At 40.4% G+C, this 14,961-nt stretch overlaps 1 protein-coding gene and 1 non-coding gene across 2 annotated transcripts; both read right to left on the bottom strand.

Moving 5' to 3' along the window:
- Nucleotides 1-5,787: 5,787 nt before the first annotated feature.
- Nucleotides 5,788-14,814, bottom strand: TOMM20 (translocase of outer mitochondrial membrane 20). Its single transcript, XM_032102285.1, has 5 exons — nt 14,604-14,814; nt 9,305-9,351; nt 8,531-8,612; nt 8,105-8,247; nt 5,788-6,984 (listed from the first exon to the last, which is right to left on the bottom strand). The coding sequence occupies exons 1-5, from the start codon at nt 14,725-14,727 to the stop codon at nt 6,940-6,942; spliced, it is 441 nt and encodes a 146-aa protein (XP_031958176.1). The 5' UTR covers nt 14,728-14,814; the 3' UTR covers nt 5,788-6,939.
- LOC116442323 lies at nt 13,523-13,657 on the bottom strand. The gene has a single exon (XR_004239514.1). It is a non-coding gene; the product is annotated as a small nucleolar RNA SNORA14 (small nucleolar RNA).
- Nucleotides 14,815-14,961: the final 147 nt, after the last annotated feature.

The raw sequence follows: 14,961 nt of genomic DNA, 5'->3' as shown, positions 1-14,961 counted from the left end.
ATTTGCATGATGGTGTCACTGAATTTCAGGCACTACGGTTTGGGCTGATTACAAAGTTTTGACAGAACAGAGTTCCTTCTAGAGCTGCTATCCAACAGCAAGCTAGATTTCTGAAAGATTGCTTCTTACAGTTTCAATGCAGAAGGAACTTACGAACTGCAGGACCGCCAGCAGAGCAATTAACCCAGTGCTTGACAGCTCAGGTTATTGATTTCAGTTGTGGAGAGGGAAGTTGTGTCTCAAATCTATTCAGTTATAGAGAGTGCCTTTAATACTTTTTCTTTTGTAGGTTTCATGATTTATAAGCGGACCTATGGTTGGTTGAAGTCTCATTTTTCCTGATTACACTAGTAACTAGCACTGATTAGGCAACTAGTCTAAAATTAATGTGACGTAGGAAAGAAGCAAGCTTCAGAGCTGCAAACAAAATTCAGATAAAACACCCACCCAATTACTACCAAAACAATCATACTATCTAAACCTTACCTTTTCACTTCCTGTGTCACTGTCCCAATGTCCTGCTCTTGACTGCTTAGGTTTCCATGAGGAAAGGACCATGCAGGGTAAATTACGGGATCAGGACCGCAGGCTGTGAGTTTGCAGAAGCAGAGACTTCATCTTGACAGATTCTTCAGAGTGCCACACACATCTCTGCTGATACAGAAGTAATAATAATAATAATTTCATGCTAAGAATTCTGCCAGTGCCAGTGGCCAGTAAATAACATCCCTACAAAGAAGTAAAAAAGGGCCTTTAGTTGTGTCAGACAACTTCTAACATAAGCCAAGGAACCTGATGTTAAAGCTCAAAACTTTAGACGGAGAGATAAAAACAAACGAAACATAAACGAAATAGCAACCCTTCATGGTTATGCAAATTCAGGTGAGTGTCATTATAGCAAACACTCCAACTAGAAGAACTCAATAAATATGGACGCTGTAACCTGGGGTCAGATGGGGCTTCCTTTCTTTATATAAGCAAAAACTTCCACCTCGTTAGTGCTGGGAGCTGGCAGTCTTCCTCACAGTAACTTACAGGACCAGGCAATTATACCAGGTCAATGTGTGGTGAAAGTAAATCTTCATCAAAACCAGACTGTTCCCACCAGTAATGAAATACTGCTATGAATTGATTAGGTGTGTACTATCAATTTAAAACAACAAGGGAGAGTTTCTCAAAGAACATGCTTGCTCAAGAATCCCTTTTCTTCATTTCTCCATTTAATTAGTCATTGCATTATAATTCACAAATTCATGCAATAATCATTGTCATTTTAATAATCAAAGCTGAATGTACATTCTTTCTCATTAAATAATATTAAATACAACAAGAGATGCTAACCAGGTTGTTTCAGAGCTCCAGGAAGTGCTCTTTCACATACATGCCAAAACAGGCAAATATTGGTTTTTTACAGCAAATTTCTGTATCTTCCAGGCTATGTTACAGGGTGTAACATGGCCAGAGTGACCTAAGGAAGAAGAAGCATGGTTTTCAGACAGAATCTTTTATTAAACAGCTTTCTCTAGATATTGCCATGTTTTAAGCAGACTTTGAAGAATTTCTTACTAACAAGTTGAATGTTTTGAAAAATGCTGATTGGCAGCTACAAGGGTGGAAAATTTCCATTTACTTGTATAGCATACATACACTTTACCCCCACAAACACAGATCAGGAAGCAGAGAAAAAACACTTTTGAGATATAGGAGCAGTTAAGATTCAGTTTCAAGCCAGAGAGCCACTACAACGCGAATAGCTGCCTCCAAGGCATGAGAGAGACAAGGTATGAGATCAGCTCACTTCATGTCAGCTGCAGAATCACGACAGGGTGAGTAGATTTTGTCAACTTAAGCTGAAATTCAACCAGCATTGAAAATGCATCCTGTCACCCACCTATAATATCTTGCCTCTTTATTTTTTTGGTTGGCTCTCCTCACTTGGGCCATCACAGGCAGAGTCCAACTCCAGGCAAAATCTCAAGATGCAGATTTCACTTCCACCCCTACTGCAGTTAACAGGTGCATTCCTTTCACTCCAGCTAGCAAAGCTCACCCAGAATAATCACAGGGCAGGGGAAAACTTCTCTTGCATGCCTGGGAATCAGATGCGGATTCATTTTGTTGCAGAGTTTAAGCTGTACAATGCAGCTGGCTTATCTATATACCTAGTCTGTGATGAGGGATGGAGAGAAAAAGGGAAATCCTCCTAATCATGTCATCGGAACAATTTAAACACACAGGATTTTAAAAAGCCAAAATTAGATACTATCAATAGAAACACATTCTACTGCTGCTCCACTGAGCCTGTCTTATACACCGTACCAAATCTGTCTGGACAAAATGCTGCATTGCATCACCTCACCAGACAGGAAGATTCTAAAAACTAGGATTTTGCAGGGTGAGCTTGCACAAAATGTGTGTGCAAAACTGCCCCCTGCTGTTCAGATTAAGACTTGCTCAAGTAAATGATTGTGTGACCAAATCAGTTTTTAGCTGTAAGGTTCCAACATGCAAAGAGGCAGAACTATCTGACTTCATCTATTTTCTGCCTCCATGCACACCAGAAATTTCATACACAAAAGCCACTCACAACTGCCTTGCAGCACAGACCATCCCAAGAGATCTGTAGGTTGCAGCAACACTTTGCCAGCTGCAACACTCACTCCATTCAGCAACATTCATTCACTATGGGTGAGCACCAGCAGACACCCTCTCATCCCAAAGATGAGTCGAGAACATCTCATGGTGCAAGGGAAATCATGTAATTGTGAGTGAGCACTGTCAGCCTGTTAAAGACAGACCTGATGTTTACAAAACAGGAACAGGAACTGTATGCCTGGAGTCAAAAGTTTAAGCTCAGAGGCCTTTAATAGTTAAGGACTATTAAGTTACAGGAATGATTGGAAAACAGGGTAGTGAGCTCATCAGAAGATGTCCAGTAAGTATTCTTTAAAGCTAGCTCCTGCTGCAGGGAAAGAAGAAAGAACCTGGATTTTCTTTTCAAGAACACATGTTCACTGTAGTTCGAAAAAGCTGACCATTGTCTAGTTCCAGTATGCTGGACAGCTTGGTACAAGACGTATCACAGAAGGGCCAGCTGTTTTCTACAGTTTCACTCACACGTTCATACACAGGATGTGGCAAATTCTGCCCTGTGAGAACAGCATTAGACATCCACATCTTTTTGGGAAGTTCGAGTTTGGTACAAATGCAGAAAACAAGTACTGTGACCCACACCAGTTCAGCTTCTGGAGCGCCTCTGATGAAGCCTAGCCCAGTCCTCACGAATAAAGCACAGGTTTCAGCTCTTTGCAACAGGCTTTCGGTCAGTGCTTAAAGAATACTGTAAGCTGTGCTGGTCTGTGTAAACACACAGACTGAAAACAAAACCAAAGCTTGGGTACAACAGAAGCCTTGCAGAATTTATTATTTTTTTTCACATCAGCCCTTTTCATATCCAGATGTTTAAAAACACAGAAGCATGGATGTGCAGCACAACATGCCTTTGAAACAATTGCTAAAAGCACTTGGTGACCACTTCAAAGATTCCCTTGATGTTTAACTCACGTTAACTGTAACACAGGAGTCATGTAGGGCCACTGTTCAGCCTAAGGGACACATCATCAACAGATGGACAAATGAAACTTTAGAAAGATTCTTCTCAGTGCATAAATAGCTGGAGCTTTACTTTGATGATGGCTGGCTGGCCTCCTACACAGCAGGGCTGGGACTTCTCCATTTTTCAAGTTAAGGGAAACAATAATATTGTGTCAGCCCCCAGGGGAAGGAAATTAGTGCCAGATGATTCAGTGTGTGCCTGATCACTCTGGTTTTGGATTTGATTCCATTATCTAGAAAACTTAATGGTGAGACATCAAAGGTAGTCCTGGATGATAATGAAACTAGCTGGGTGGGTTTTTTTCTATAAAAGCTGCCTGAGAAGCTCGTAACCGATAATAGAAGACTTTCCAACATAAAACTAACAGACCTCTCATTTTCTTTATAAGAAATCCTTTTAGTGCTGAAAACAAGTGCCTTGTTCTTGGAGAAGCACAGAAAGGAAGATGGTGCTTTCTGGGAGAAAGATTAGCAGTTTAACCTGCAGTAAAATAAGATTACAGATCTTATTCTCCAGCAGCTGTGAGCTCCACAGCAGCAAATCCACAGCTGGAATGGCTTACTTCCACACTTTTTTCATTTGCACAGGTGAAAAGAAATGTACAGCACTATGCACAGCTAATGCAATGGCATTACTACTGCTGATGCAGAAACATCCATCATTACCACCACGTTTCTGATGACCTACACTTTGCTCGTGTCTGAAAGCAGTGTCTTTGCTCATGTCTGAAACATCTGTGGACCATGCATGCTTAGCTACAGCTGTCAGCCTGCCACTCTTGGAGCAACAGCAAATTTGCATTCTAGACAGTATCTTCCAAGTCTTCACAATTGTACAGTATTAGCTTCACTGGGAGATTTGGGGAAAAGAAAAAAATTCAAGTCTCGTTAAAAGGATTCAGCATTCCAACTTATTAGCCCAAGGCACTCAAAACAGGTATCAGAGCTTCCTCTAGCATACTAACCAGGTACTTCTGGGTTATGAGATATGAGAATAAATTTGCATTTAAGGCTTCATTTAAACCTATGTTGTCTTAGATTTTGTTTGCATCTAACTTTGCAGGCTCAAGAAAACAAAAAAGGTTAGAGCAATATGTGTGTGTCTGTGATGCTTATTACAGCAAATACCATTTATAGATACAATCAGACTGTCACTAAGCCTTCCATCAAAATCAGAACTGACACCCAGCTTTGCTGAAACACAGTTCAGGAAAGCTTTGCTGTAAGCTAAAATGTGAATTCAAATTGTCATCATTCTACCAAAGAGTGTAGAAAATTGCTTAGGTTTGACATAAGGGTGCTGCTTTTGTCTTAGGCTGTTTGGGTTTGTTTCTCAAGGCAGGATGGAAGTTTGATTCACCTTAAGACAATGTTAAAAGCTGAACTAAAAAGATACACTGAAGTTACCAGCAAGACAGAAGGTAAATATGGTAACAGTTCTGTCAACATAACCTAAGAATTCCTACTTTTTATTTTCAAGCGTTAGAGGGGAAAAGAAAAACTCCTTCAAAAAGCCTCATTAAAACCAGAACCTTCTGTAATTTCACAGTATTTTTATTAAGTGCAAAATAACTTTGTTCCTGTAAAATAAATTAAAAGAGCACCCTGGCCATTGTCCCCTGAAGAATATGGCTACTACATTTTACTTTTTACCTTATGCTACCTGAACAATTTAAGCACAAAGATTAAACTACAACCAGCTGTTTAAGATATGTTTGTTGAGACCAGCCACTAACTTCAGTATTTATTACATTACAGAAAGTTTCAACAGCACCTCAGATCTTTGGAAATAATGTTTTCAAGGGCTTAAGGGGAAGGTACCTCTTCCATTACAAACCATCTCAGCAGACTGACTCAGTAACAGCCCCTTCTACTCCCAAACTCAGGTATTGACTGCTAGGTCACCATCGACTATCCACTTAACCTCTCAAAAATCCTGCGTAAGGCAATTCCTGAACCACTGAGGAGAATCTGCCTTTGAAGAAACTTACACAAGGCTGAAATGAGACAGAGTTGGCTAGAGTGCTCTCAAAGTACCTCACTTCTACTAGATTATGCCACCTAGTACCTCACTATTAATCTAGCAGCATCATTAGTACAAACTGTCAGCTGGTCTGAAAAACACACCTTGAAGCATTCTCAAGTTAAAAATCAGTCGCTGTGCCAAAAAGATAAAGCTACATTTTTAATTGTTTCTTCTGCCACCTGAGTGCTGATAGTACACACCCAGAGAATAACAGAAGCCAATCTGTTTTGACATTTAGAAGATCCTTTGAAAAACTTGCTTTCGTAAGTACACTTCTCCTACTCACCTGAGCCTGCTGTATATTATTTGTTTCCTTTTCATTGGCAAAGGAAAATTTACCACACCATACTGAAATTTTACAACATCTAATTCCATTAGCTTTTGCTATTTAGCCCAGGAATATAATTGTCTTACCAGTGCAATTTTTTTCCTAAGGCAAATGCCTTAAAAAGACTGTTAATAACCATTTCCTATGGTCTTGAAGACTACAGACTGAAATGTCAACTGTCTATCTTGCAAAATAAGTTCCAAGCTTTCAAAAAAACCCCAACCTTTGTGCTCTTAAAATCTGCCCAGGTTTTATTCCAAACAGCTTTGTTTCAGACACCTGTATTAATAGAGCTTTCAAGTTTGCCAGTAATTTTGACTTGATCACTTAACATGTTTTTGTTCCTGACAGAAATGGATTTGTCATTCTTTCTGCAGCCAGCTATCTATCACCATTGCGATTTGCATCTCTTTCTAAGGTGATCTGTTACTGTTTAAATGATCATATATTTATTTTCTCAGGAAATTACACAAGGTTTTAAACAATTAAAAGCATTGGAAGACCAGCCATAACATTAAAAATAAATTTTAATGTTGTCATTTTTAGATCATTTGCTCTGACACCCAAATATTCTGGATTTTAAAGTAGTACTATAGGGACACACAAGTGCAGATAAATCTTTATTGCCATAACTTCGTTTTTTCAAAAATGAGCACTGGGTTTTCAATAGGTCGTAGTTTTATGTCTGTATATGTACAACATTACAACTGCGTATTTTAATAATAATGAAGTTAGTGATACTTTGATAACTCAACACAGTGTATTTATAAAATGAATTCTTATCAAAATACACTTTTCACTGGGATAATAAATAAAATCCTGCGAATCCCACCTACACAAAGTTAATTTTAACTCTGGTAGAACCCGATGTGGTACACAGTCCATTAACTACTGTTTGCCCCTTTATCCCCCTACTGATGCTCATCTTCTGGGGTAAGAAAACTTTTTTTCCCCCCGTTGTGGTGTGACCTCATTCAACATCATCTTCAGCCAAGCATTGTGCACTTACAATTCTCTGTAAGAAGGAGAAAAACTCATTCACAATTACATAAAATTGACAGTAGGCAACTGATTATCAAGCAATGTAATTTTACACTGAACATTAGGCAGCGTAATTACTGAACAAACTGATTAAAGTTAAAAATGGTAATCTATTTGCCTTAGGTTTTTGAAGTCAGTTCCACAGAAATTACATACAGTGCATACCTAACAAAGCCAACATCAGATAAACAATATCCTGTCAACCTCAGGTGATGACCTCTGTGTGGTTTTTGGCACTGTTCTCTTAGGAAACATTTTTGTTCAGTCATTTCCCTGACTCTTCCATCTCGTGTACCTGACACTTTCCAGTGTTACCACTGACTATATGGACTTAACCTGAAACGTAACCAGGCCTGAGCTGTAAGAAGAGCCAGCTGATACCCAGCACTGACTCTCTGCTTTATGTCAGCTAACACTGTTAGGGAGTTCCCTTGTACTTCCAAGAACATAGAACATATTATTTATTTTACAACAGACTCACCTGCCAGCATATTAACAACATTACCTGCTCAGTACTCAGACTAAAACAGGAGAGCATTTTATACATAGAGCTACTAACACTTTTATCATCAGGGAAACTCCCAAGCTTCCAAAATTGTCATGGGTTCTGGTGCTAGTTAACATCTTGTGTCTATAGCTGTCCCCAGAAGCAACGGGGTAGCAAAAGCAACAGATTCCTTTTGATGAACTTTCATAGCGCTTACATACACTCATAGACATGTAAATTAAAAAAAAAAAAAACTCAAGACCCAGTGCAATAAAGTTACTGCTTTTCCAATCCCCCCAACTTGTATTTGGGAAACAGTGGATCCACTTCTAGTATCAGCTGTGGTCAGATGCCTCTACTTCAAGAGCTTAGCATACCCTACACACAAGAGAAGTTTTGTATTTCTGATTTATCCTGGTTGCTATTAATGCTACATGATGATTTTCATACTCACTTTTTAACATCTCAGGTGAAAAAAGAGCTGCTTTTAATCTAACTGAACATATTAAAAAACCAACAGCTTACAAAACCCAATACTCAACACTGATGTAGTGGTTAAAGTAAGTATCTGAGTTATTTCCAAACCATCAGGGAATGTTTCACATACCTGGCTTATTGTAGGGAGCTTAGTTAGAAGCATTTGAAACACTGGTGGTGGAAGAGTCTGCTGTAGAACTTGTAGTAGCTGCTGTGGCTGCCCACACACAGCAATGGCATTGGTCAAGTGATCAACACCTTTTTCATATTCACCTGTATGACAAATTATAATGCTTTGAAATCAACCATCTTCCACACTGTAACACATTCACATAAGACATCCACCAAGACTGGATTAAATGATGGTGAATCAATCTACTTAGCTCTTCTCCTCCCTTGATGGACCTCCTGAACACACAAGGTTAAAAAGAAATATGCAGATTTTCTTTGGTGAATTTGAGTCCCCAAAATTTTTTAATGTATAAAAATAATCTTCTAGCAAAGGCAGAGAAAACTTATTTTACAACTTACTCTTTGGGAAAAAAAATGCCATTACCTTGAGCTAGTAATTCCTCTCCAAGTTGAATCTCCTCAAGGAAAAACTTCTGAACTGCTTCAGCATCTTTTAGATCAGGCAACTATAACACACACAGTAAAAGTTAAACCAGCCCTTAAACACCAGCTAATAAAAAGTTGGCAGAAAACATTCTCAACTGAAATTAAACATGCACACAACCCTATTGTTACACTGACACTGGCAAAAAAACAAGTGTCACCACTAAGTTAAACGTACACAGAATGTTTTTGAAAATCAGACTCAGGTCTCATAACACTGCATCACAAATCTGTAGAGACAGAGCCTGAAATACCTCTACTCAGTTTATTAAGTACATGATTTAGGAGCAAATATAAAGTCTAAGGTGTATTATGTTTATAACAACTGTATTTATTGCAATTTTTTGAAGAGAAAGCTCATCTTTTCTTTCTGGATTCATTGATGATAATGAAAGGGAAATCAAATACTTATGGCAAAACAACATATTAAGTTCACTTATAAGTGCGTCCTATCAATGATTTTAAGTCTGAGAAGTCCTTGTTCATATTACAAAAAGGCAAACACCATCGAATCACACAGTGAATGCTGTACTAATATAACTCCTCTATCTGACACAAAAAAGGAACAACCATACAGTTATCTGTGAGCATTAAAAAAACCTAAAGACTGCATATTTGTAATCCTGGAATCAAAACAAATCCTTAAGTAAATCTTACAAGTAATACAAATGAAACATCTTTCAAAATGGCACTACATTACTGAACACAGTATTACCTTGGAAAGCCCTGCTCTCTCTTTGGCAAGCTTCTGTTTCTTCCTTCCTGTAAGAATAAAAACATCTTTTATTTTCAATTTGCAATTAAAAAGCCCTTCAGATTATAGTCTAAAACCATGAAAAAAATCAAAGTTCCTTTCAAAAGAAGAAACTGATAATGTATTGCAAACATTGAAAATTGAGCACAAGACTGAAACCCACTCAGTGCAACAGAGCATCATTTAAGGGTCTAATGAGGGCTGGCAGTAGCACCAACTCAAAATGGCAATTCTTCTCCTGATGGCTACAGCAAACACCAGCTGTGCAGGGCAGCACACCAGCAGCACAGCACACCTCGTGCACTGCAGGCACACAACGAGAATTAGAGTAACAGAGGAGTTATCTACATGATTTCTAACAATAAGCCACAGAAGAATTGTCTACAAGTCAAGGCTATCTAGTTTTGAACTGTATGGTGCACCATCAAGGAAGGGGAACTTTGGCAGGCCAGAGCAGATACCCACACAGTGCACTTTCTCAGCTGCTTTATAGCAAAGACATGGGAACTAGTTAGTAAGTGGCAGTATCTCATCATCCCCCAGCAAGAGCAGTACTAAAGCATACATTTCTGAAACCTGAGGAAAGCAAACATTTACAGATGGAACAAACATTTACAGATTTAACTACCTAACCTAAAGGCAAAAAGTTGGTCTGCTACATGAAGCTGTACCACTCCAGCAAAACTAGTGTAATTAAAATTAAAGTTGCTTTTAATGCAGGTAGGCAGGGATAAAGATATTTTTATAGTAGCAGCTCTTCATACAAGAAAGAATAATTATACTAACACTGGCAATTTCCTTAGAATAATCATTTTAGCAAGTCTTCAATTCATCAAATGAAATAGTTACATCAATAAAACCTTTGAATACAGCCTATGGTTAAACTGTCCTTTCACTCTCTGTCCTCAGTGCCTGCTCAGAAAACTCTTATATTGACAAAGAAAAACTGTCACCCAGCCCTGATTTTTCTTTTGATACAATTTTACAAGCTGGAAATACTTCCAAATGTGACTAGCACTTTTACATGGTAATTAAAAACTTTCAGTTGTCCACATGATGAAGACATTCAGGAATACTATTCCCTAGTATACTGATAACCTAACATGTGGCATTTCCGGACAAGACTGTGTTCTTTATACCAAGGGGCTTCCCATTCTAACGAGATGGAACACCCTTTTACCTTAATACAAAACTTTAATAACACTTAGCAGCTAGATTTCCACAACTCATTGACCTGTGTATGTTATTTTACACTATATATGGAAAAACGTGCTGGATAGAACTGTAGTATTCTATAATTTTATCATTTTCGTGGGTTCAGTATTAAAGAATTTCTCTTCAAAGTCAGTCCTTCAGTTAGCTCACTCCAACTTTTCAGAAGCATTGATTTGCACAAAACTTTAAACTGCACTACTATGCAAACAAGTTTTGATAATAGATAAAATCCTAAAGATTAAAGTTTTTTTCATTTAGTATTTGAAATGTTTTACTATTAAAACAAGCCACATTGCAACTGTAGTGCATTCAGCAAAAGCACAAAAGAGAAATACAAAGAATAACAGCTTAACATTTGTACGTCATTTTCAGGAGAAAATTGAGTTTTCTTGGCATGACTATGACACCTTCTAAAATATAATAAAAGGTATCACTCACCAGGTTAAGCATCCTGAAATAAAGAACAAAACAAAAGACATGCTGGTAACTGGAACTAGTGAAAGCTTTTGACCACTGATCACACAGATTTGAAATCATGTACTTTAAGCTGAAAATTGTGAAGGAATATGAAGAACCACCAAGATTTTAAAACTGAAAAATTATCTACCAAATCTTTCAAGTCTGACTACTATAGAACTTTTCTTTCTCTTCTTAATACTTTTTTACGGACTCTTTAAAAGTTCACTAGCGAAAACAATTACAAAACCCAACTCTAAAGGATATTTATGAATTCTTCTTCTTGGGAAGAAACACTAGTTTCAAAGTATCTTTGCAGTAACAGCCAAAAGTTACATTTGTAACATGACAAGCAAAAAGCAATGGCTTTGAAGGGTAAAAAAACTCAAAAAACAAACAAACAAACAAACCCACCCCACACCTAAAAAAAACCCCAAGTTTGTTTTCCCTCAGGGACCTCCACAAAAGGGAAACACTTCCCTCTTTTCTAAAGAAATAATCACATTTTGAAAAGAGAAAGGCAATCTTTCATAGAATGAGTCTTTATTACCACAGAAATGCAGTGCATGCATCCAAAACACAAAGCTAAACTGCAGCTCTCACACTGCAGGTCCTCCAGGCACAGCTCCTGTACAAGGGTACAAGTTTCAAAAGAGAACCAATGGATGACCTGTCCTGCTGGCATGGGTTACAAAAGCCCCTGAGTAGCCCCAGCAGCTTCCCACCCAGTCCCATGAAAGAGCAGAAGGACCAAAAAGCCATTTGCATTTTCAGTTCCCATCAGTGAAGTCTGCCTACTGCCCTCCTCTCACTCAGCTGGTCCAGGCAGAAGATGCTCTTGAGCAAAATTCAGCATGGTCAGAAATTCTGGCTGTCTCTGAACAAAGACATCTGTGTCTAAACTTTAAAGCAGAACACTTCTATTTTATTCATTCAAGAAGGCAAATAGCAAACATACCTGAAGTATTTTAATCATAAAATACAGCTGGGGAAGCTCAGCAGCTAAAAATTCACCCACAAAACCTGCTAAATAAGATTAAAACATCTGGAAAATCAAAGCCCACTAGTTCTATAAGCCTTCCAGAAACTTCCAGGAAATCAGATTTTTTTCCCAGAAACCTAAATCTGGCCACCTCATTTTTATGACAGGCCTTTGCAATGTAAACTTTGGCCCTAACACAGCATACAGAAACGTGCAGTGGAACTGGAAGGGCAAAAACACCAACTGGTTCTTCATTTTGTCAGCACATGCTTGACCAAATTCAACAGGCAATCCACTGACGTGTTAGATCTCCTGTCCTTCCCATATTCTGGTGACACTGCAGCACAGAGGCTGAAAAAGGATCTTATCCTAAGAAGGTTAATGGAAAAGATGCGCTGTGATGGTGGTTTCCACAAGCTTTCCATCCTGTACCCCCACTATTGCACAACACGTGGAGCATCTTTACACAAAGAACTGCAGCTGGCTGCTGCACTGAACCTTTCCTGGTCAAGTATTTTACAACCCATGCCTTCCTGTCTACCCAACAGTAAAAATGCTGTAATACCCAGATCCCTGGCACCACTGCTGAAGTGTCCATACAAAATAATCTGTTACACTACCAAAAAAAAAAAAACCCAACCAAATGAACTAAAGCCTTAAATGCAGACCAGCACATCACATGCAAGAACTGTAAGTCCTACAGTGAAGTCCCTCAAATGACACCTGCCCCCTCCTATCAAATCTAAATGGATTCGTTTTCCACTTCAAAGATGATGTCAAATCTTAATCAGAGCAACTCTAAGGTTTATTCAGAACATGACTGGATAGAGGCTCAGATTACGGAAACCTGGAATGCAAAAATAATTTTTGGTGCTTCTGCAAAAACCTTATGTAATTCGGTGTTTCTCCTACTACATATGTGGCATCATTAAAAAAAAACCTATGGCTGATTATGTTGCCAAAATCAAGTTTGCTTGTGCAAGACAAGCACATACCAGTTAACTGTGCTAAAATTTCCCAAATTATGACTTGCACTGCAGGTAAAAAAAAGGACTTGGAAGATGCACAAGACATATGTGCCCAAAATCCTACACACAGGAGCGAGGGCCTGAAGGCGAAATATTTGACAGATGTAACTTGCTGTGGAGGAGCTTTTGGAAAGCGGAATTAACGTGCTGCTAAGCCACAGCACTGGCCACTCAAATTCAACCCATGAAGGCAGAACCAAAGCTTTTACACTACATTTTAATGTTATCAGGTAAATACTCATTTTCAACCCATCTAGTTATTGATTTTCCATCCATGAAACTGCTGATCACATCATGTTTACTTGCCAGGAAAATTTACCTTAATGATAACTTCTTATCTTCAGATTAGTTACCAAAGGAATAATATACATATTACCCTGACAGAAATAACTCAGTATAGAAAGTATCACCTTATTTCTCACGATTCATTTGTGTTCCTTCAGTACTCATGCCTACAATCGCATTAAAAACCGTCCCTGATTATTAAAACGTTTAAATAAATGTTGAAGACGTGAAATAATGAAGAGCCATGGGAGAAGAGCTCTACATCTTGGATTAATCAACAGTTTTCTCTGGCATTCATTCTTATCCTGGAAGCCAATGGCAGGGCTGCCAGGAGGGTTTAGAATGCAGCCGATGAAATATCTGAGAGCTCCCACCGACCCCAGCCTCCTCTGCTGCACTCTGCAGTGCAACAACTGCACTCTAAGAAATCACACTGCTTTACCTGCTCGTCTTCTAAAAACAAAAAAAAAAAAAAACAAAAAAAAAACAAACAAAAAAACAACAACATAAAAAAAAAAAGAAAGACAAAAAAAAAAGTGTCACCACGTAAATGTAGTGGCTATAATAGCACTGCTCAGCCTGTAGGACAGCAAGATTGGAAAAAAAAAACAAAAAGGCAGGGGGGAGGCAAATTTGAGCCAAGCACTGACGAAAACCACAGGTTACCCAACACCTACAGCAAACGCTTTCCGATGGGATGACCCTGTCTAGAACTACCTGAAAGGAGGTTGTAGTGAGGTGGGGATCGGTCTCTTCTACCGTGCCTGCAGTGAAGAGGACCAGAGAAAAAATGGCCTTAAGCTGAGACAAGGGAGATTCAGATTAGACATTAGAAAAAAATCTTTTTCACTGTTAGGGTGGTCAGGCATTGGAATAGGCTGCCCAGGGAGGTGGAGGAGTCACCATCCCTGGGGGTGTTCAAGAGGCGTATCTGGCGCTGGACGATGCTGGTTAGTGCTGCAGGGGTTGCAGTGGTAGTGCTGGGCGGATGACTGGGCGGGACTCGAAGGTATCTTCCAATTTTGACGGTTTTGTGACTCCGTGACCCGGCCCCTGGTTTCGGCGAAGGGACGGCGAGAGGCCACAAAGCCGCAGGGGCCGCCGGGGCCCGGGGCAGAGGGCGCGGGGGGGGGTCCTGGCCGGGCCCGGCTCTGCGGCGACACCGCGTGCCGCCTTCCCGCGCCCCGGCCGGGCGGGTGAGGGAGGGAGAGAGAAACGGGGGGATCGCTGAGGGAAGCGCGTGGCGGCGGGAAGGGACGGGAGGAAAGGGGAGGGGGCGTCCCGGGACACTCACGCTCCCGCAGCCGGTTCTTGAAATTGGGGTCGCTCCGCCTCTTGCGGTCGAAGTAGATACAGTATCCGATGAAGAGCGCCCCGCAGAGCCCCGCGGCGATGGCGCTGGTCCTGCCCACCATCATGGCGCTGCCGCCGCCCCCGCGCCGCTCCCGCCGCGCGGCCCGCGCCGAGCTCCGCAGGCACCTTGGGGCGAGCGGGCACAGGGAAAGGACCCCTCCTCGCTTCCGCTCACGTCATCAGCCGGCGGCGGCAGCGGGCGCCTCCCGCGGTGCCTGCGCGGAGGGCGGGGCGCATGCGCGGGCGGAGGCGCGCGGCCGAGCGGGTGTCGCGTGCGCTGCGGCGTTTGGCCGCGGAGC

Source organism: Corvus moneduloides, chromosome 3 (genome assembly GCF_009650955.1).
Source record: "Corvus moneduloides isolate bCorMon1 chromosome 3, bCorMon1.pri, whole genome shotgun sequence".
Classification (NCBI taxonomy): Eukaryota; Metazoa; Chordata; class Aves; order Passeriformes; family Corvidae; genus Corvus; species Corvus moneduloides.
Note: the sequence above shows the minus strand (reverse complement) of the source record. Positions and strands in the feature narration are given on the sequence as shown.

Coding starts and splice junctions, on each gene's coding strand:
- TOMM20 (XM_032102285.1), bottom strand. CDS start 14,727: ATGATGGTGGGCAGGACCAGCGCCATCGCCGCGGGGCTCTGCGGGGCG. Junction 8,613..9,304: donor AGAGAGCAGGGCTTTCCAAG/GTAATACTGTGT, acceptor TGTGTGTTATAG/TTGCCTGATCTAAAAGATGC. Junction 8,248..8,530: donor AGAGGAATTACTAGCTCAAG/GTAATGGCATTT, acceptor TTTGTCATACAG/GTGAATATGAAAAAGGTGTT.